General features: G+C 38.6%; 1 protein-coding gene across 1 annotated transcript; it reads right to left on the minus strand.

Moving 5' to 3' along the window:
• Positions 1-838: 838 nt before the first annotated feature.
• On the minus strand, positions 839-21,156 carry LOC119690344. Its single transcript, XM_048622292.1, has 11 exons — positions 21,034-21,156; positions 18,825-18,975; positions 18,025-18,083; positions 17,246-17,387; positions 16,549-16,739; positions 16,179-16,290; positions 4,378-4,524; positions 3,488-3,546; positions 2,601-2,742; positions 1,916-2,106; positions 839-1,250 (listed from the first exon to the last, which is right to left on the minus strand). Exons 2-11 carry the CDS (start codon positions 18,966-18,968, stop codon positions 1,124-1,126), a joined length of 1,314 nt encoding a protein of 437 aa, XP_048478249.1. The 5' UTR covers positions 18,969-18,975; positions 21,034-21,156; the 3' UTR covers positions 839-1,123.
• Positions 21,157-21,551: the final 395 nt, after the last annotated feature.

Consider the following 21,551-nt stretch of genomic DNA (forward strand, 5'->3'; position numbering starts at 1 on the left):
CTAGGTACTTTAGTGTCTTACGAGTCCAGAAACCAGGAGAAACCAGGAAGCGCTGGATATACATAATTAACAAACAGACTGTGCAATGACTGTAATCAATTATTTCTCACTGGCAACACTCTGTCTCTGGGTTTCATTTGCCTGCCGGCTGCGTCAAGTTTATTCCTGCGAAAATTTCTGCTTTTGGAGTTGTTCTTGGGGAAAACTGGAGCGAACAGCATCTAGATAGGTACTCTAAGTAAATTTTAAGGACATAAAAAAATATATAATGGTAGGTACTTACCAAAGTAGATTTAAAATATTCTCCATCTACTTTAACGTGTTGAATAGCAGATATTTTAGGCCCCTATACTCGTAGTTTAAGCTCCGTCAATATGTTGTATAAAGGATAACAAAATTTATTATTATTAAATACAGTATACTGTTTATTTATAATTATTATTATTAAATACATACTGTTTTCAACGTTGGTTAGCCTATAGTTTTAGGACATAAGTAGGTATTTTCATTCAATTCCTACCCTATTCCCATACAATTTCCTTCCGAATCTGCAACAGTAGAAAACAAAGCCGTGCATATGGAATCAAGAGGATTCGAGTAACACAGCCAACGATAAGGGGTCCATTTGTATTCACTAGACAAGAATTGATTCCAGGAATCCGAGATGGGCGGGGTTGGACTGTGTGAACGGATCATTGTGATATTTGTTCTCGCCGATTGGATGTAAATTTTCCTCTTGTTTGATATGTCTAACGAGGATACAGTTGAATTCTCCGATGTTTTAGAAGGTGATTCGAGGGCGTTTATTGAAAGGAAGTAGGTTAAAATAATTATATAATTTTAAATAAATAAATCGAATATAATATACAGGTGGGCATGAAAGCCATGGTCAATAGGAAACAGGGTGTCAAAAACTTAATTACCAGCAATAAATTATTTTACAGAATGCCATTTGAGTGATTTATCAAGGATTTATCTTATATTCATTGCATTATGTAAAAACAAGTTACCCATTCATATGGTAAAATATGCACTTTCTTACCTATGTCTTTTTAGTAAATTCTACATTATTTTCTTAGAATTGCCTATATAATATAGTATCTCAAAGAAGTTGCAATGCATATTACTTCTTTGATTTGTTTAGTTTACTCTCGAACAAAGCAGTAATAATTTTAATGCCATTTCCATTGATCCTGGAGAAGTATTCTATGCTGTTGAGACGATCCAACCACGCACTGATTTTCGGGTATCTGCAATAGAAAATTCATAATTAATTAGGTATTTTCGCTCTTCTGACGTAATGTAATAAAATAATTTTTTGAGAGATTTGATTGATTGAAAAAATTACCTACAGTGCTCCAAAATTGATAATGCGCATAGAAATCTTTGACAGATCGGTTGTTTTCGATTATGTGACACATGATATTGACTCCTAATTCTTTCGAACAAGGTGCAAAATGCAAGTGTTTTTTTAAGGCTCTTACGATTTAATGATTCGGGTATGAAGATCTGCATGTGCATTATAAATTTTGGACAAGTGTACTTTTCTTTGTAATTTTAATAAGACCACACAGACAAAAATATAAGTGTCAAATCAATCTCTGATTGTGGCTTTATGCCGTGTGTGACTTACACAGCAAATTCGTCCAATTACGATTGTTTTAAGGGACATTATAATGTATATAACTGTTTATGTCTTTACGATGATTTAGAGATATTTACACCAGAAAAGGAATAAATCGTCTGTAATAGTCGCAGAGACCGTGATGATGATGACGATGTAAATAATTATGTTCCTTCCTTACGGCCTATTGTGTAATTTCCACTGTGTAAAACAAAGTTTAGAGGAGTAGCGGGATTAAAGAAGAAGAAGAAAACAAAGTTTTTTTCTACCTGTATTCTATTCTATTCTTACCTATTAGCTGCAATAGGGACGATAACGTTCATGGAGCTGACAGTAGCGCCGGCACAGATGTCCGCGATGGTGAGGTGGTCTCCGGCAAGGTATGAGTGGTCCAAAAACTTCTCCAGAAAATCGTAGCCGGATTGGATGACTTTCAGTTTTTCAGGGTTGAAGGTTGGCTCCCAGTCAAACAGTACCGGTTCCTAGAAATAATGTTTAAACTTTTAGATCCGATATGATGACGCATTTACTAAGATATGTGAAATACATAAATGGGCATAAAGGCAAAGTAGAGGGAAAGACGTTTAGGTCATGTCGTACCAAGATATGATAGAACAAGTGACCCATGAATATTTCGTTTGTTGATTATTTCGTCCAACGAACGTTTCTCCCAGAGCAAAACATTCTGTGGAAAAAAAAACATAAAGCCAACAACCTGTTGCTGATTATTTTAGAGTAGATGATATTGATGTTAATAAAGTTAACAAAACTGATGATAATGATGATGATGATGAAGCAGTAGACAACACATACCGCGGCGCCTCGCACGCTAGGGAACAGGATTTTAGTGAGTCCAACAGCTGTTGTTAAATATTTCATAGTAGATGATGTCGATGACGATAAAGTTAACAAAACTGATGATAGTGTTGATGATGATAGTGATGCTGATGATAATGATGATGTATTAGACACATACCGCGGCGCCTCGCACGCTAGGGAACAAGATGCCGGTGTCGAAGTGCAGGCGCTGGTCGACGACGGCCCTCTTCTGGAGGTCTTTCGGGTACAAGCTGTCGTCTTTGCCGTACTTGTCGACGAGGTATGCGCAGATCGCGTGGCTGGAAATATGCAAAAAATTATGATAGTTGTTACACTTTTACGGATAGAGCCATAAATATGCCCTCCTGCAACTCATATTGCAAGGGAAAATACAGGGCAAAAGAAGACCTGGCCATAGAAGAACCCACTGGCTACAGAACCTCGCCGAATGGTTCAATATGTCCACCATAGAGCTATTCCGAGCTGCGACTTCCCGGGCCCAAGTGGCCATAATGATAGCCGACCTACGATAGTAGATGGCACCTGAAGAAGAAGAAGAAGGATAGAGTGACATTATGAGTGCCGGTAAGTGGGAAGCATCACATTGCTAGATTTTTCACGCCTATGGTAGGTGCATTTATTTTCAATGTTGGCATTAAGTAACATAAAGTATTTTTTTTACACTCTTGTTCTTGTGTTACAGGATTTGATTTGAATTACATACGTGTAAATTAATTAATATGTTGCATAGCTTAACTAAATTACTTATATGCATGTGTGCGGTTTGGTTTAGCTATGCAACATGGTAAATGTAGCAGGTAATGTTTATGTTTAAGAGAGCTCTCTCCGCCAACAAACAATGTGTCTATAGTTTGGCGGATTTATGTGTGTAATATGTATGTTTTTTAAATGAATAAATATATAAATAAATATGCGTAATATTAAGCGGAATTTTTAAAACGTTTTCTAAATCATTTGTATCATGACTGCAGTGCTTATTGTATCGGATGGGTCTGTTTATAATTATTACTACGGTAATCATACCTGTCCCACAAAACGAAATCGCCATCTTTTATAACTGGAACCGTATGTTGAGGATTCATCTGTAAAAAAATGCTTTGTCATTTTCGACCTTCAATAAATAAAATGTTTTTCTATTGTGCTATACCTCTATTAACTGTATTAACTTGTAAACACGATAATAAAAACGTTTACTTCCGTGTACGAAATTATAGTGCTCGAATGTTTAATCTTTTTAAATTCTGACATAACGTACCAGGACATTTCTTCACACTTTCATTAACCAATAAATCAACATGAATTAAAGCTGCGATGAATGTCAATGTGAACTTAAAGTTAATGTAGAGTGGTCTTTAAAATCACTTCTTTTAGGTACTTGATGAAAAAAATATTCACATTGACATTGTGTTGAAATGTAATAAGTAGGTAATTATGTAATCAGTTCACTAAAATAACATCATTGAATCCTTATCATAAAATATGTATTATATTTGCACACAGCTACAAGTAATACCTGACACTGGTCATATATTGCAATTCTTATCGGAATCGGAGAGCCTATGTCGATAAATACCAACTAGTTCTAGTCTATAGTAAGTACTTATTACACTCCCTTGCAATGAAAAAGTTCCACTCACAAAATGCTGACATCAAATGGCCCCTTTTTTAAAGACATTTAATTTAGATTTTTTAAAACATCTAATTTTGATTTTTATCAAAATATTAAAGTTTTTAGCTAGTAATAGCTGACACGCTGTTAAATTTCCTTCATTATTGCAGACAGCGTCAGTAAACGAGCCTTTTACGTTTAGGAGTAGGTAATGTGGTGCTATTGTCACTGGAGATTTTTCATTGCTTGCTGGTGTATAATATATTTTTTGAAATAATGCATTGTACTATCAGACACTACGAACCTTTAAGTACTCCTCGCTCATATGTTTTCCATCCAGCAGACTGACATCCACCAGTTCAGCGTCAGTGATGTTGAGGGCTTCCAGGGTCATGATGACGGCCCTGGCGGGGGGGCTCCAGTCGATCTTGTACACGGTGAGACCCATGGCTTAGCTGGAAAATAAGTGTCAGGTGGTTTAACCTCTAGAGACCTAAAATTTCACATTTTTTAGTTTTCGGCGGCTGCAAATTAACTGTGTCTGAACGCTGTCGTGGGTCTCCACATTATGTCATCGAATGAGGTCTCTGGGTCGCATGCATTGCTGACCAAAATCAATATTACATAAACATTTTTATTTTTAAAATCTAGTGTATGGTTTGAATATTGTAAATAAGTAAATACCTAGTGTGCGGTCATGGGACAACACTTAGTGGACTGTATTTAATAGAGTGGCTAGGTGACTTCGGCTAAGGGTATGAGGAATACAGTGCTACAACCAGAGGTAAAGAGAAGGGTCTCCACTAACCTGAGAACCACGCACAATCACGGATAGCAGGCAGCTCCCAGCACAGCATGCGCCACGTGCACACACCGTATGGTGGTATAAGATGCAGTTGCAGCACAAATATTATGCACACACTTAGTTCAAATAGCTAGCTAGCTTCACAGTACACAAATTATGAAGGAAGAAACGTTCTTCAGCAGTTAAGATCAGGGGATCCAGGAGCTCCGCGCGCCACGTGCAAAGGTTGACCGCTCGCATACGAAACTGGTCGCGGCATCGCAGAATTAGCGGAGACAATAATTATCTGTCTACCTCCTTTTTTGAGCAAGGACTCAACATACCCCTCACCGAAATCATTGATGATTTCAAAAGATAAAAAAAATAATAAATAAACTCTACAAGGCTGAATTACTAACTCTATAAGTAAATTGTGCTTGTAGAGACTAATTTAGAAGTCTTTATTAAATATATACTAAACAGATTACGTGAAAATACATAAGACCTAACGTAGACCTAGGATTAAAGAAATATCTACATGTAAATTAATTTGCATAAGGTAAAGGGCACACTTTATTTACTGGTCTTTTAAGAAGACCACGTTGTGTTCTTAGTGTTATAACACGAACTACATTGTCAACACCTGGATGAATCTGTTCAACTCTACCCAAGGGCCATTGAAGAGGTCGAGTTTGATGAGATTTAATAAGAACTAAATCTCCAACCTTTAAATTAGATGTAGGTGAAAACCATTTCACTCTCTGCTGCAGAGTGTGAAGGTAGTCATTTGTCCATCTCTTCCAAAAAGACTGAGATGCCTTCTGAACGGCTTGCCAACGTGACAATCTGTTGAGAGGCTCGTCTGTGAGATCATACTCAGGGGGAGCTAATAAGCTCTGGCCAATAAGGAAATGTCCTGCAGTCAGAACTTCAAACTCATTCGGGTTATCCGAGAGTGGACAAAGCGGGCGTGAGTTCATCACGGCTTCTACTTTACAAAACAACGTAGAAAGCTCTTCAAAAGTTAGTGAACGTTCACCAACCGATCTATAAAGATGATGTTTTGCAGATTTTATACCTGCCTCCCATAATCCACCCATAGAAGGGGCACTTGGAGGGTTGAATTTCCAATCTATGTTTCGTGATGATAATTCATTGAAAATTTCATCTTTATTATTCCTATTTTGAAAGAAAGACTGTACATCTTTCAAATGTTTTCCAGCTGCAATGAAGTTAGTTCCGCAGTCAGTATAAAGACAACTGAAAAGGCCTCTGCGACTAACGCAGCGATCTAAAGATGCGAGGAAACATTCACAAGATAAACTTGTCAACACTTCAAGGTGTACAGCCTTCGTAGAAAAGCATATAAATAAGCATAGATATGCCTTATACACCTTAGCATTCCGACGTAGGCTTTCTTTTACAAGAAACGGCCCACCAATATCACAGCCAACGTGACTGAATACCTTATTCGCCTTCACCCGTGATGCGGGTAACATGCCCATCGAGGGCTGAACATGAATAGGTCGAAATTTAAAACAATTGGAACATTTGGATAAAACTGATCTGATAACATTACGAGCATTTATTATCCAATATGTTTTATTTAGAATGCCTTGCAGAGTGCGAGGACCTGTGTGCAAGTAAGTTTTGTGAAAATGTTGTATAATCAAGTTGGTAACATGACACTTCTTTGGAAGCAATACAGGGTGCTTCGCTGAATAGGGAAGGTCAGACTCCGAGATCCTACCCCCCACCCTGAGGAGACCATGGGTGTCTATGAAGGGTGAAAGTTTACGTAGTGAGGCTACGTAACTACTACTTTTTAATGCCTTTAACTCAGCTGAAAAGTGATTAGCTTGAATACAAAGAACAATTACGTCATGACTTTGATTCAATTCGGAAGTTGTCAGTGGTCCGATGTTACGATCAGATTTGTTTTTACACCTCAAATTATTTTTAAATCGAATGCACCATGCAAGGGTGCGTTGCAATTTTTTAAAAGATGAAAATTCATTAAATTTAACTTCAAGTTCATTTGTAAAATTCACGTCAGTTGAGTTAAAATTAAAGGTGTCATTGTTTGACTTTAATTCTGGAATGTGTGAGTCATCCTTTATAAAAAAAGTACTTATAGGCCACTGTTCAGGCGGGCTATATAACCAGGTAGGTCCATGAAACCAATTATCTTCCACAGTTACGAACTGTGAGGGCAATGACCCGCGCGAGGAGATATCAGCTGCATTATTTTCGCTATTTATGTGAAACCAACAGTTTGGTGGTAATGTTTCCACTATTTGTCCCACACGATTAGCTATAAACGTTTTAAGTTTATACGGTGGTGTTTGTAGCCATGATAATACTATACTTGAATCGCTTAAAGCAATAATAGGCAAGTTAGTATTGCAATTTGGCAGTTGCTTTAGGTATTGGAGTACGGACTCCACTAACCCGGCCAGTAGGACGGCAGCGAGCAGCTCAAGTCGCGGTATGGACGTTGGTTTTATCGGCGCGACCTTAGTCTTACTGGTCATCAATCGAACCTTAACATTACCATCACCATCTACGCTGTATAAATATATACAAGCGGCATAGCCTCGTGATGACGCATCACAAAAGGCGATCAGTTTAACATCATCATATTTAGGTATTAACATGTGACGTTCAATGCGCAAGTCTGATAGGCACGGCAAATCAGATATAAATTTAGACCATTTGTCATTAATTTCAGGTGGAAGTTTATCGTCCCAGCATAGGTTAATCTTCCACAAGTCTTGCATAATGCATTTAGCGAGAAATGTACACGGCGAAATGAATCCTATAGGATCAAAAATACTCGCTAAAAGCTTTAGCACTGAGCGTTTTGTTGAACAATCACTCGTAAAATTATAGTTAAAGGAAAAAGTATCACTTGTAGGTAGCCAAGTCAAGCCTAAAACTTTTAATGATGATGATAACGTATCATCTTCGAAGTTGATTGCAGATCGTAGTTCAGTTTGCATTCGAGTAAGTAACTCGGGGCAGTTACTAGCCCATTTACGAAGGTCGAAGCCACCACATTTTAGAAGTGACATTAACTCATCTTGCAAGGCGCAGGCTTCGTCAAATGATGAACATGACCAAAGTAAATCATCTACAAAGAATCCTTGGCGGAGGACGCGTGCCGCATTAGGATACTTAGACTCCTCGTCTTGCGCCAGCTGATGCAACGTGCGAACAGCTATATAGGGTGCACTACGAAGTCCATAAGTATTTGTTTTCAACTCATACAACCGGACTGGTTCGTCGGGTGACTCGCGCCATAATATGTGTTGATATTTACGATCTTCGGGAGCGATCTGTACGCACCTATACATCTTAGATATATCGGCCGAAAAACAAATTTCATGTAAACGAAAATTCGTTATAATTTCAGCTATGTCGCGGTGTAATTTCGGCCCAGTCAGTAATGAGTCATTCAAGGACACGCCAGAGCTCGTTTTCTGGCTTCCATCAAAAACTGTACGTAAGGGCGTAGAGGTACTTGATGGGCGCAGCACACAATGATGCGGAATTACATACTGAGAAGGCTCAGTACCTTTGTATAACTCCATATGATCTAGGAGCTCATACTCCTTCATAAAGTTGGAGTAGGCCTCCTTTAAGTCAGTGGACTTAGCTAGCCGACGCTCGATATGTGTGAGACGTTTAAAGGCCATGTCATAAGACTCACCTAACGACTCGCGGTCTGGTCGTAATAAGATCGGTGACACATACCGACCATTTTCGTCACGATAATGATTTTTACTATATATGTCTTCAGCAATCTGCTCCTCAGGACTTAATTGAACACTGCACGGCAATGATTCAATCTCCCAAAAACGTTTGAGGGTGTCATTGATAACGTTATCTTCAATTGTGTACGACACAAAATGACACAATGACGTTGTGGACGCCACAACATTTGCCTCTGAGGGCTGTAAGTCTTGCACGGCAAGTTTACCAGTGATTACGTAACCAAACACGCTGTCTAAGGCGGCTGGCAAGTCATGATTTAAAACATATTTACCTCCGTTATATATGTACGGAAATATGTCACTGCCTAAAATAATATCAATTGGGGAACGGTTATAAAATGTTGGATCGGCCAACATTAGGTGTTTATATTTATCAACAATGTTGCTAGGAATTTGTACAGTCGGCAATTCCGAAGTTAGTTTAGGTAATACAACAGCGTTGATATTAAAACTCGGACTATCACAGTGTCGTGGTATAATATCACACGATATCATTCCGTGGTTATTGACGCTCTCCCCGGCTAATCCATAAATATTAAATGGACATTTTGTTTGCGGCAGCCCTAAACGTTGCATACATGCACTTGAAATAAAGTTAGATTGCGCGCCCGAGTCAATTAATACTCTGCATAACTGGTAATTGTTAAACGCATCCTTGACCTTGATAACAGCTGTTCCTAGCACGACACTACTTATTTTCGATTCAGCATGGTGATTGATCGAGCCTATGTTATTCTCGCTATTTTGCTCCACAACAGAAGTAAGCGTTTGAACCGGTTTGTTATCAGTGCATTCCGTATGAAGCAGCGAATTATGAGGTCGTTGGCAAATAAAACATTTGAAATCACTTTTACACTCGCTTTGTAAATGAGTAGTTTTTAGGCAGTTCTGGCATAACTTTAGTGTGTTAGCACGGCTAACACGCTGCATCGGAGTGAGTTTACGAAACTCATCGCAACGGAAAATCATATGATTGTCACCACAATGTGCACAGAGGCCTTTTGCGCGAGTGGCAGAGTGATTAACTCGTTTATAAGAGCTATTATTGTTTGGCAAGTTACTTGACTTGTTATCAAAGGTACGCGGCAACCTTTTTTGTTGATTATTATTATTGGCATTGTTTAGGTTTGTAGCAGAGCCAGAATACGATGCCGAATGGTCAAGCACCTTAATTTGGTTTTGAACAAATGAACTAAGTTCAGTAAACAACGGAATTGATTTTTGATCCAGATTTTGTTCGAATAACTTCCGAGTTTGCGGGTCTAATGCCCTTAGCGCGATGTGACATAGTATGTAACTACTTAAGTTCTCAATATTTAATGCTTGAATAGCCTTATAGGAATGTTCAAAGTTCTCAATGAATAAATTTAAATTAGCGGAACTTTCCTTACCCAGGGGGGTAAAATTTAGCATTTTATCTAGGTATCTACCAATGAGCAAACGTTGATCTTGGTATTTATCAACTAGGCATTTCCACACCAGTGGATAATTAAGCGCAGTGACTGGAATTGTCTTAGCAATGTTTAATGCTGGACCTTTTAAACAGCTTAAAAGGTAGTGGAATTTATCTATCGCAGGTATGCACTCCTGATTGTGAACAAGCGAACAAAAGGTTTCATAAAATGTACTGAAATTTTCAATATTTCCGTCAAACACAAAGAGTTCTAGCTTAGGAAGTCTAGGCCGAGATTCCACGGAGGTCGACGAACTTTCCTTCGTAGGTACTTCGTCTTTAGGTTGCAATTTCAATATCGACAACTTTACGCGATAATACAGTTCGTCAAAACTGTTTAACTCGCGAGACGAAAATGAAACGGTAGGGTCAGATTCCCTTTCTAATTCGAATATATCAAAGGTGATATCTTTAAATGAATTACGCAACGATTCAATTTCGGACGCTCGTAACATAAAGTATGTTTGACTGTCATGATCGCTTAATGAGCTTGATAAATCAAATATTTGTTGCATTTGTTCGTAAGTTCTTTCCTTTTTAGCAATTAATTTAGACAACTCCTTAGAAGAGGTCGTGTCCTTAAACTCATCATCGCCCTGTTTATGATTCTTGGATCGGGTCGCCATATTGAAAGTTGAACGTAGATACTTCTAGAACACTTATGCAAATTAATTTTAGACAAATTATTAATTTTGTACGACAAAACTAATATTATTTATAAAGTATACTTGTATACCAGTGGATATACTTAACACAATAGGTTGTATTTATATCTAGGTAGTTAAGAGGTTAACTACAATACCTAACGTAGGTATGGGGAATATCTACTACGCCTACTTGTACGACAAATAGAATAGATATTTGGTACTTAGATAATTATGTGATAAATACTGGTAGCTAACTATTATTTAATTAAAGTAGGTAACCTAAATCAGGTTCGACGGACCAAAACTTTATGTGCGGTCATGGGACAACACTTAGTGGACTGTATTTAATAGAGTGGCTAGGTGACTTCGGCTAAGGGTATGAGGAATACAGTGCTACAACCAGAGGTAAAGAGAAGGGTCTCCACTAACCTGAGAACCACGCACAATCACGGATAGCAGGCAGCTCCCAGCACAGCATGCGCCACGTGCACACACCGTATGGTGGTATAAGATGCAGTTGCAGCACAAATATTATGCACACACTTAGTTCAAATAGCTAGCTAGCTTCACAGTACACAAATTATGAAGGAAGAAACGTTCTTCAGCAGTTAAGATCAGGGGATCCAGGAGCTCCGCGCGCCACGTGCAAAGGTTGACCGCTCGCATACGAAACTGGTCGCGGCATCGCAGAATTAGCGGAGACAATAATTATCTGTCTACCTCCTTTTTTGAGCAAGGACTCAACACCTAGTTATTATAGTAACATAAATTTCACATTAATCAATTGATTCTAAACCTACTCTACATTTGTGTGAGTATAGTGTACTCAACACTAATAAGAACAGACAATGGTTTAAATGAATTTAGTAGTCATCGATTAAATAAGTGCATGCGCTCACACTTGAAAAAGTTATTACAGCCATAAGACAGCAACCAAACGACAAAGCGGCTGGTGTCGACGACATTGTTGTAGAACTTTTGAAGTATGGAGGAGAAAAGCTGCACAATAACCTGTGGAAATTGTTTTTGCGCATGTGAAACGAAGAACAAGTACCAAGCAACTTTAAATCTCTCGTATTTGTTCCCTTTACAAAAATAAGGGAGACCGTTCCGACTGCAATTCGTACCGAGGTATATCTCTGCTATGCATCCCTGGAAAAATCTTCGCCAAAGTTCTTTTAAATCGACTGATTCCCTTGTCCGAAACTCTCCTGCCAGAGAGCCAATTTGGCTTCAGGCCTGAAAGAGAAACCTGCGAGGCTATATTTACTTTGCGCCAATTGCAAGAGAAAAGTAAAGAGCAACGTCAACCGCTCCATCTGTGCTTTGTGGACCTTGAGAAGGCATTCGACAGCGTACCTCGCAAGGCCTTGTGGTTGATCCTGGAGAAATATGGCTGTCCCGACAAGTTTATTAGGTTAATTCGACTGCTTCACGACAACATGACATGCTGTGTAGCAGCATATGGTGAACAGACTGAGTTTTTCCCCGTTACCTGTGGAGTCAAACAAGGATGTGTCTTAGCTCCCACCCTGTTCGCCCTGTATTTTGCTGTCGTGGTTCGTGAAACCTTGCTAGACACTTCAGAAGGCATCGCTATCCGCTTTCGGACAGACGGAAAGCTATTTAATCTAGCTAGACTTAAGGCCAGCACCAAAGTCTCTTACGACATGATAACGGAGATTATGTATGCGGATGACCTATGTTTTGTGGCTAATTCACCAGGCGGTCTACAACAGCTGATGAGCAAGCTCGACGAGGCGTGCTGCAGATTTGGACTGAAAATAAGTGTTAAGAAAACCGAAGTTATGTCTTTGGACACACCGCCAACGGCCGACTCTGCACTGAATATTCGCCTGGGGGAAACTACTCTTAAGCAAGTAGACAAAGTCCGGTACCTGGGGAGTACCTTAACAGCTAAGGGGGACCTAGACGCCGAAATCAACAGCAGGATTGGCGCGGCTTCCGCAGCCTTTGGAAAGCTACAGCTGAAGATGTTCCGCTCACACGACATCCGGAGGTCAACTAAGATCGCTGTGTACATGGCTATAGTCCTCCCAAACCTTCTCTACTCAGCCGAAACGTGGTGCTTGTATCGACGACACATCCGGACACTAGATAGGTTTCACCTCAAGTGTCTCCGAGAGATTTTAAATATAAAATGGTCAGACCGTATTCGAAATACAGAGGTGTTGCGTCGGGCTAAGGTCGGTGGCATCGAAGCGTATCTTATGAGACGACAACTGCGCTGGTGTGGTCATGTCTCCCGCATGTCCGATGACAGGCTCGCGAAACGCGTATTCTATTCGGAGCTCCGTGAAGGCACGCGCAAGCGAGGTGGCCAGTTCCTTCGATACAAGGACGTAATGAAAAGGCACATGAAGAGATGCGGCATAGACCCGAACAGCTGGGAGGAGACTGCAGCTGAACGCCCAAAATGGAGACATCTTGTGCAAGGAAATGTCTTCACTTTTGAGGAGCAGCGGCGAACAGACCTGGACACAAGAAGAGAGGAACTAAAAGCCAGACCACCTGCGGCAATCGTATACAATTACGAAAATGGTTCACTGAAATGTGAAATGTGCGGTCGAACATTTACCGCCAAGATTGGCTACATAAGCCACATCCGGGCACACCAACGAAGCCTAAATCTTCATTAGCAGTCGCCGTAGCCGTATCGGCTTGGAAGACATCATCATCATCAAGGTGGCAATACAGAAAATTAAAGAACTTAGTCCACGTATGCAAATCCTTACAAGCGGTGTGATAACTAAATATTATGTAATTGTTTTTAAAATATTGTACAATTAACCGTTGCTAAGCAGATCTTATCCATTTGCTTTTCCGCAACCTTGCTGATCTCATCTACATCTACCATCATAATATTGTACTTATCTTATTTGATTATTTTAGATTATGATTGGTAAGATATCAAAACAGTACAGTGACTTAAACAGTAAATATCAGTCGTATAGGATTCATTTTTATCCATGTATTGATAACTTTGATTGGACTTTATTTAGATTTGATTAGTTGTTATTGTCGTTATCAAATAGTTGAATAATCATACGATTAATTTTATCTGTAGATCGTTGTTAAGGAAATCAAAGTCTGTTACTAATTTTATACGCTTTAGAACAAAAACTCATAAGTAACAATGGGAATAATAATTTAATAGCGGTTAGTATCACTAAAGAGTTTAAACACTGATTTGAAAATTATATCAACATACTCGTATTAAAGTAGATCAGGTACATAATTATAACTAGAATAGAAGTACGGAATCCTCCATAGATATAAGTCTCTACACACTTCTATGAATTGTCCTCAAACCTTTACTGTACAAGTAATTATCTAAAGAGCCAAAATGAAATGTACCTAATGTTTGCACACACTTGTACCCACACTTTGTTTATTACTTTGGTAAATTGGAAATACGATAATACCGGTTATCTTACATAAATAAAAATGAATCTTCAAATGAGTTGCTAAGCGATGTACCTATTTCTTTTCACCATCATCATGATCATCAGCCCGTTATGAACCACAGCTGGACATACGCCTTTCCTAAGGAGCGCCACAACGCAAAGACCTCTCCAGCCAGGCTTTTTCCAGGCTTTCCTCATCCAGCCACTCAGCCACTAACGGCCACTTATCACTTGTCTAAGCTCCGATTTCACAATAGTCGGTTTAATCGTAACCAGGTATTGGTTGATCAATTATACGTTATCTCCATACTAAATTCTTGACAGATGTGTCAAAAGTCAACCAATAATACCTGGTTATGCTCTAACCGACAATGGAGAAATTGGCACTATGGTCATCCCGAATATTCTAACCGACTTAAAAAAAGGTTTTTATTTGGAAAGCATTTTTAAATTTTCAATTATGTTTCAATAGTGTTCAGCATAAAGGCCTAACTTTAATAATACTTAATTATGTATTCGAGAGTGGAAATGTTTAGGACTAAAGTTTAAACATGATTTATTTACTCACTTTGGCATCTTTAAATACGAAATACGCAATCAACACTTGATATAGGTAACAAAAAAGTGGTATTTTTGCCGGACCTTCCAATGAACAAACAAACATCAACAAAAAATTATAGTACCGACGTAATATGTTCTTACATATTATTATAGGTTCCTACATAAGAAATAATTTGATTGTAACAAATAAAGTAGGTATTTATGGTTTTCAAATATATTATTTTTTTGGCAAAACTTATAGCTGTGAAAATCTATTACACTGAGATGTAATAAAAAAGTAAACATTACCTAATAAAAATTATGATGTAAAAAACAAATGGTAGGTAGGTACTTACCTTTTTAAATTATTTGCGCACGTTATCACTGAAGCCACTACCAAATACGACTGTCGAATGTCCGTATCTGCTAAATACTTTTTTGTGTATCTAAAGAGCTTTGATGATGAATATCTTTATTATAATTTCATATAGAGGCTGATTATACAGGTAATTATGAGATATGATGATGACGTGCGGATAAGGAATTTTCCTCTTATTCTCGAAGGATTCTGGGATCGAATTCTGACATGATGTTTTCGTAATGTTTTCGTTTTCTTAAACGTAAGTTTTCGTAAAGACGATGCTTGCAGCTGAAGAATGAGGAAGGTCGGCTGTTGATGTGATGATGTACAGACAGCTGCATATGTACCTAATACACTTTTGTACCCTGTCAAACTGTCTACCTACTTAAAACGTTTTAATTAATGAATTTTTAGTTTGTGACTTTTGTGAGTTTAACAAGTTAACAACGTACAAAAGTGTATAGCTAGGTACTTATGCAGCTGACTGTACAGCGTCGAAGAAACAGAAGAAGGCGATGTAAGTAGTTTGATATTTTGGCCTTTCACTGACACAGCAGCCATCAGGACCACAAATATTTCCCATTTATTTATAGAAGGCCTTTCGGAAGTATCTGAAAAAAAAACATATGACAAAATAGTTGACTTCAATACCAGAACGATTTGTAATAGGTAAATAAAACACAGAATTTCACTCTCTACATTTTATTGTTTACAGGAGTGTGCAATGTGCATACTTAAATAGTGTAATAGTCCGATTATAAATGCTCTTAGAATAATACTTTTTAGAATGTTTTGTTCACCATAAAGGCTCGCTTATACTTGCAAACACGCACGAAATCTCTAGATACCTATAATATAAACGGACCTTTATGTTCCCCGTGATAAGTCATTACTGTAGGAGACTCTATGGTATCTGTTCAACAAAATCATGATGATGTGAATCGTCTGAGCTGAAAAGGAAAGTTGCTCACATATAAAACGTAAGCCTTACCAGAATACTTGAATCGGATACTCCAGTTATAGTCAGTGCTTAACGCTACAAGATCAAAATTAATAGACTAGAAAGTACAAATTATAAGGGTTTGCTAATGTGACTCTATCAAATTGGCCTTTTTACAATAACTTGCTTTTCAGTGCACCAGAGAATTGTTGCAAGCCCGGTAGATTGACTTTGGTGTAAAACTCCTCCTTTGAAAGCCGGTCCAGCCATGCTGTGATATTTGGGTATCTGAAAATATTAATCAATATTATTGAGATCTCTTTATAGTATCCTCGGAAGTATGAAAAGCAGTATACTAGATGATAATATAATTATAGTGTTGATGGTAAACGAGATAATAGTGCACCTGTACTTTTGTTGGAGGATGAATATGTATCTGAAAAAACTATCATGCAAAAATTTGCACTCTCGCTGCAAATTAGCATGCTTAAAAAAAGAAAAAAAAATACAATGCTAATGATGATGATGAAACGAACAAAAACATACGTGTCAGCATCAATCGGCAGAGCAGCACTCATCGAGCTGACAGTGGCTGACGTGCAGATGTCAGCGATGGACAGCTGGTCCCCGGCGCAGTACGGCTTGTCCAGAAACTTCTCGAGGAAATCGTAGCCGGCCTTGATGGCCTGCAAGCCCTCTGGCTTGAAGGATCTTTCGCCGAGGAACAGCACTGGAGCCTGAAATTTTTGAAAATAATAATGTTTAAATTAATGGCATTATATGCGGTTCCCACCACCGAATATTAGCAATTAACAAGGACTGACAAGAAGTTTCACTCGCCTGTCAAATGTAACGTAACTTGTATGGCTCGGCCCGGGTCTCCTATTTAAGCCGTAGTTCGCGTCCAGCGTTACACCGTAGGCCGCGTCACGATGCTCATTACATCTACGCGCCAACATCGGCGTGTGAGGGAGACCGCATCAGTACATTTCTATAGTGAGCATTGTGACGCGGCCTACGGCGTGACGCTGGTCGCGAACTACGGCGTAAATAGGAGACCCAGCCTACAGATATTTGTCAGGTGAACAACGCTGCTTATGGATTGTGAATTGTTAACATGTCGGTGGTAGTACGGTAGTTGAACGCCTTTTGTAGAAACTGACCAGGCCGCAAAGTAGACAGGCGTAAGATCCTTGGAAGATACTTCCCGCATAGTGACGCAAAAAGTTAGCAAAAAAATTACCACAGTAGCTCGCAAGCTCGGGAACAGGATCCCTGAGTCGAAGTGTAAGCGCTGGTCGATGACGGCCCGCCGTTGAGGATCCTGCGGGTACAGACTGTCGTCCTGACCGTACTTGCTCACCAGGTATGGACAAATGGCGTGGCTGGGGAGGAATGGTACCGTATTTGGATTATTGCCCTGCCTGAAGGGCTAGCACAAGGCGCAATTAAGACGTGACAAAAGTTATGCATCGCGCTCACTCACATCAAAAAGACTCAAGTGCGAGCGTGACGGAGAACTTTTGTCACGTCTTAATTGCATCCATTGCGTCACGTGCTAGCCTTTCTGATGTCAACTTGAAAATAAAACAAAAAAATGGTATGGCGCTAGAAATTGGAGCGTGTTATAAAACACTGACAAATCGCCCGCACCATATATGTAAATAAATAAATTGGCCTTTCCTTTTCACCACTCGTAAAGTGAAAAAAACTTACAATGAGCATAGTTAGCATAGGGCATCTCATTTTCATCATACAATATTATTATACTACGATACTAGCCACAACAAAATAGCGTTGCCTATTCAGATTTTTATGATAAACATAATATTTTAGGGTACATTATTTTATCACAGACAGATTTGATAAGGGTTATCTTTACCTCGTGGCATGGTTTATAGCGATGCGTAAAGTGCTCGAAAAACTATTGATAATGGAAAACATCGGTCATTTACTATTATGGAGTATTTACAGTGATTTAGTTGAGATTCATTACGTATAGATAGCAGGATAATAGAGTACCTGTCCCAAATAGCAAAGTCATCGTCTTTCAAGGCCGGGATTGTATGTTGAGGGTTCATCTGTAAAATAGAGGTTAAAGTATGTTAGGAAAATTAGAAGGGTTAAATTTCCTCGATAAACCGAATATTAAACGTATTTAAATCTATTGTTGTCAATGTCACCTGCTTTGGGTCTATACTACTGTCAAAGCAGGTGAGCAGTATATTTAGCCCGGCTAGCACCAACAACATTAAAATTTATCTAGATTTAATGATACATAAAACTCAATTTAAGAAACGTCAGTACATATAAATTTATGGCATAAATCGAGATTTAATACTAAATCTATATTTAATATGTTGGTGCAAGTGGCCCTTAAATACGTTTAAAACTTTGATGCAAGTTACCCTATATCTCATTTCACGGGGAAACCATCAGACACAAACAAAAACTACCCTTTTTCGAATGTAATAAAGGGTTTTGACAGATGTCTTTCCCCGTGGAATGTGATATACGAGTAAGAGTACAAAAGAAGGATAAAAGTGTCAGTTTATTTAAAATGTACAACTTACTGTGCCACAAACTTCCGTGAGAGCTCGCATAAATGTCTAATATTTCTTAATTATATATAAGATTTTAAGTTTGCCCGTAGTGGTAATACGCCCTTGCGGTTTTAATAAACCCATATAATCTATATCAATATGTAATTCATTAGTAAGTAATGAGGTATGGACCATTTTAGTTCGCTCTCACCGGAACAGATAAGTTTGTGGCACTGTACAAAAGAAGGATAAAAGTGTCAGTTTTGTTTGAAAACGTACCTTCACATACTCCTCGGTGAACTGGGCTCCTTCAAACAGGTTGACGTCCACCATCTCCACGTCCCTGATGCCGAGGGCCTCCAGGGTCATCATGACGGCCCGGGCAGGCGGGCTCGCGTCCAACTTGTACAGTGTAAGAACCATGGCTGAGCTGAAATGTAGGAAATAACATAATAATAATATGTGACTCGTCGCATGAAAAAATGGAAGTTATCCTTTGTCTTTATTATTTATTATTAATCATACATACCCAATACGTTAATGACACGCTTTTTTTTCTCTAAGTATATTGTAGTTAATAGTTATAACAGGGATATGAGTTATACTATTAACAATTATAGCAGTAGCTAGAATTTATCCTTAATAATCCTAACTAATCCTAATCCTAATCCTAACTAATCCTAACTAATATTATAAATGCGAAAGTAACTGTGTCTGTCTGTCTGTCTGTCTGTCTGTCTGTCTGTTACTCTTTCACGCCAAAACTACTGAACGGATTTGAATGAAATTTGGTATACATACGGTCTAGACCCTGGGAAAGAACATAGGCTACTTTTTATCCCGGAATTCCCACGGGAAAACTTTTTAAGGCGAAGCGAAGCGCGCGGGAACAGCTATATTATAAATGCGAAAGTAACTGTGTCTGTCTGTCTGTCTGTCTGTTACTCTTTCACGCCAAAACTACTGAACGGATTTGAATGAAATTTGGTATACATATGGTATAGACCATGAGAAAGAACATAGGCTACTTTTTATCCCGGAATTCCCACGGGAAAACTCTTTAAGGCGAAACGAAGCTCGCGGGAACAGCTAGTCCTAACTAATATTATAAATGCGAAAGTAACTGTGTCTGTCTGTCTGTCTGTCTGTCTGTCTGTCTGTCTGTCTGTCTGTCTGTCTGTCTGTCTGTTACTCTTTCATGCCAAAACTACTGAACGGATTTGAATGAATTTGGTATACATATGGTATAGACCATGGGAAAGAACATAGGCTACTTTTTATCCCGAAATTCCCACGGGAAAACTCTTTAAGGCGAAGCGAAGCTCGCGGGAACAGCTAGTAATAAATAAGTCTTACGTTGTCAACCCCCGGTTGGTGTACCTATTGATTGAACAAAATAGTTGACTATCAATTATTAAAAAATAATAGCTATACGCTATATAATAACGTTTGATTCGTATTGATTTTTTTAAAGCAAAGTCTATAAATATTTAATTTGGGTACGAGTATCTATGTTAATTATTTTAAATAATGTTCATTCCCATCTTTTTTAATATAAAAAAATATTCTGTCTTTAAAACAAATAAGTAAGTATTGGCAACTACTGGAAATGGAACCCGAGACTTTCCACACATCAACCAACCAACAAGGATGTGTGAGAAAAATGATATCCCCGCCTTCTATTTCATTACATTGCTATAAAGGACCTACAAAGAAATAATGTTAATGAAATTATGCCATTTATAATTTGAAGTAAGAAGAAGTATTGGCATATTTACACCAGGTAGAGAATGCAATGCGATAGTATTAGGTTATAGTCTGGCCACCACTTTCAGATTTCCGCTGTTAAAAATATCTATGGGAATTTGCGGACTCCCGTACAACGTCACTAGGCTTATAATGTGACAGTCGGATTGCCCATTTAGCCGACAACTCTCTCAGCACAAGCTTGCTTATGTTGAGGTCCACCAACCCGCACTAGGCCAGCGTGGTGGACTAGGGCCAAACCCTTCCTTCATTGGAAGGAGACCCGTGCCCCAGCAGTGGGGACGTGATGGTTCGGAATGATGTGATGATGATACAACGTCATATACATATGATTTACTGGCTGCCGCAGCCTGGTTGTGCGCGGGGGCCTGGACTAGGTATATTAGTAGAAGGCATCAGTTATTATATTTAGCCCCTGTTCCACAATGTCTGGTTAGTCGCTACCTGTCGGATAAAATACATGCTGTCACTGTCTAAAAAATAATAACAGAGAGTGACAGCATGTATTTTATCCGTCAGGTAGCCACTAACCAGACATTGTGAAACAGACCCTTAGTCTATCAAGATAATTTCAGTAGTTTTTTCATAGTTTAGTAGATATCAAAGATAAGATTAGATAACACAAGTTACACCCATATTATTGGAAAGTTTAGATGCCTACACTACATATTGTAGCTGCGATGAACAAGAAAAAAAATTATTAGTAATAAAACATGAATACCTTTAAATACTGGTCACACGTGAACACTGCACCAACAGCAAAACAACTCTGGGTACAGTTAGCAATTCCGATCAGCCAGTACCGGTTGCACGAACATAACTGTACTAAGTTAAAATATATATGTGTTGTGTGTGTCCAGCGTACACTAATAAGGGACTGGGGTGGCAATGGATGCGGTATGTTTTACCTTTGATCGAAAAGGATTATTCCATGAAGATTGGCTTTGTGATTGTCTGTACTTACTTGGCATTAGCGCAACTTGTGTGCGGTTTGTCATTTCAGATCGATCGCTAAACAATTTTTACAACTACTGTAGAAAAGTTTCCGTAAACATACAATGATTCGGAATATATGATAGCTAGCAAAGCCCCCCAAGCCAAAAGACCAAAGGAAAACTTTTTTTAAAGAGCTTGATAATAGAATCAAAGGATGGGAGTGGAAACAAGGGTAAACTTAATTGTACTTATGTTTCTGTAAAATTTCAGTTTTAATAAGATTGGATTTCATTTTGATAACTT

Source organism: Plutella xylostella, chromosome 7 (assembly GCF_932276165.1).
Source record: "Plutella xylostella chromosome 7, ilPluXylo3.1, whole genome shotgun sequence".
Lineage (NCBI taxonomy): Eukaryota > Metazoa > Arthropoda > Insecta > Lepidoptera > Plutellidae > Plutella > Plutella xylostella.

What these genes read in the sequence shown, in the direction of transcription:
- LOC119690344 (XM_048622292.1), bottom strand. Translation starts at nt 18,968, where the DNA reads ATGGTTCTTACACTGTACAAGTTGGACGCGAGCCCGCCTGCCCGGGCC. An exon ending in CACTGAAAAGCAAGTTATTG is followed by an intron (nt 4,525 to 16,178) that starts TAAAAAGGCCAA and finishes TTTTCCAGCTAA; the next exon opens with GCCATGGGTCTCACCGTGTA. An exon ending in GTCCCTATTGCAGCTAATAG is followed by an intron (nt 1,251 to 1,915) that starts GTAAGAATAGAA and finishes TTTCTATTGCAG; the next exon opens with ATACCCGAAAATCAGTGCGT.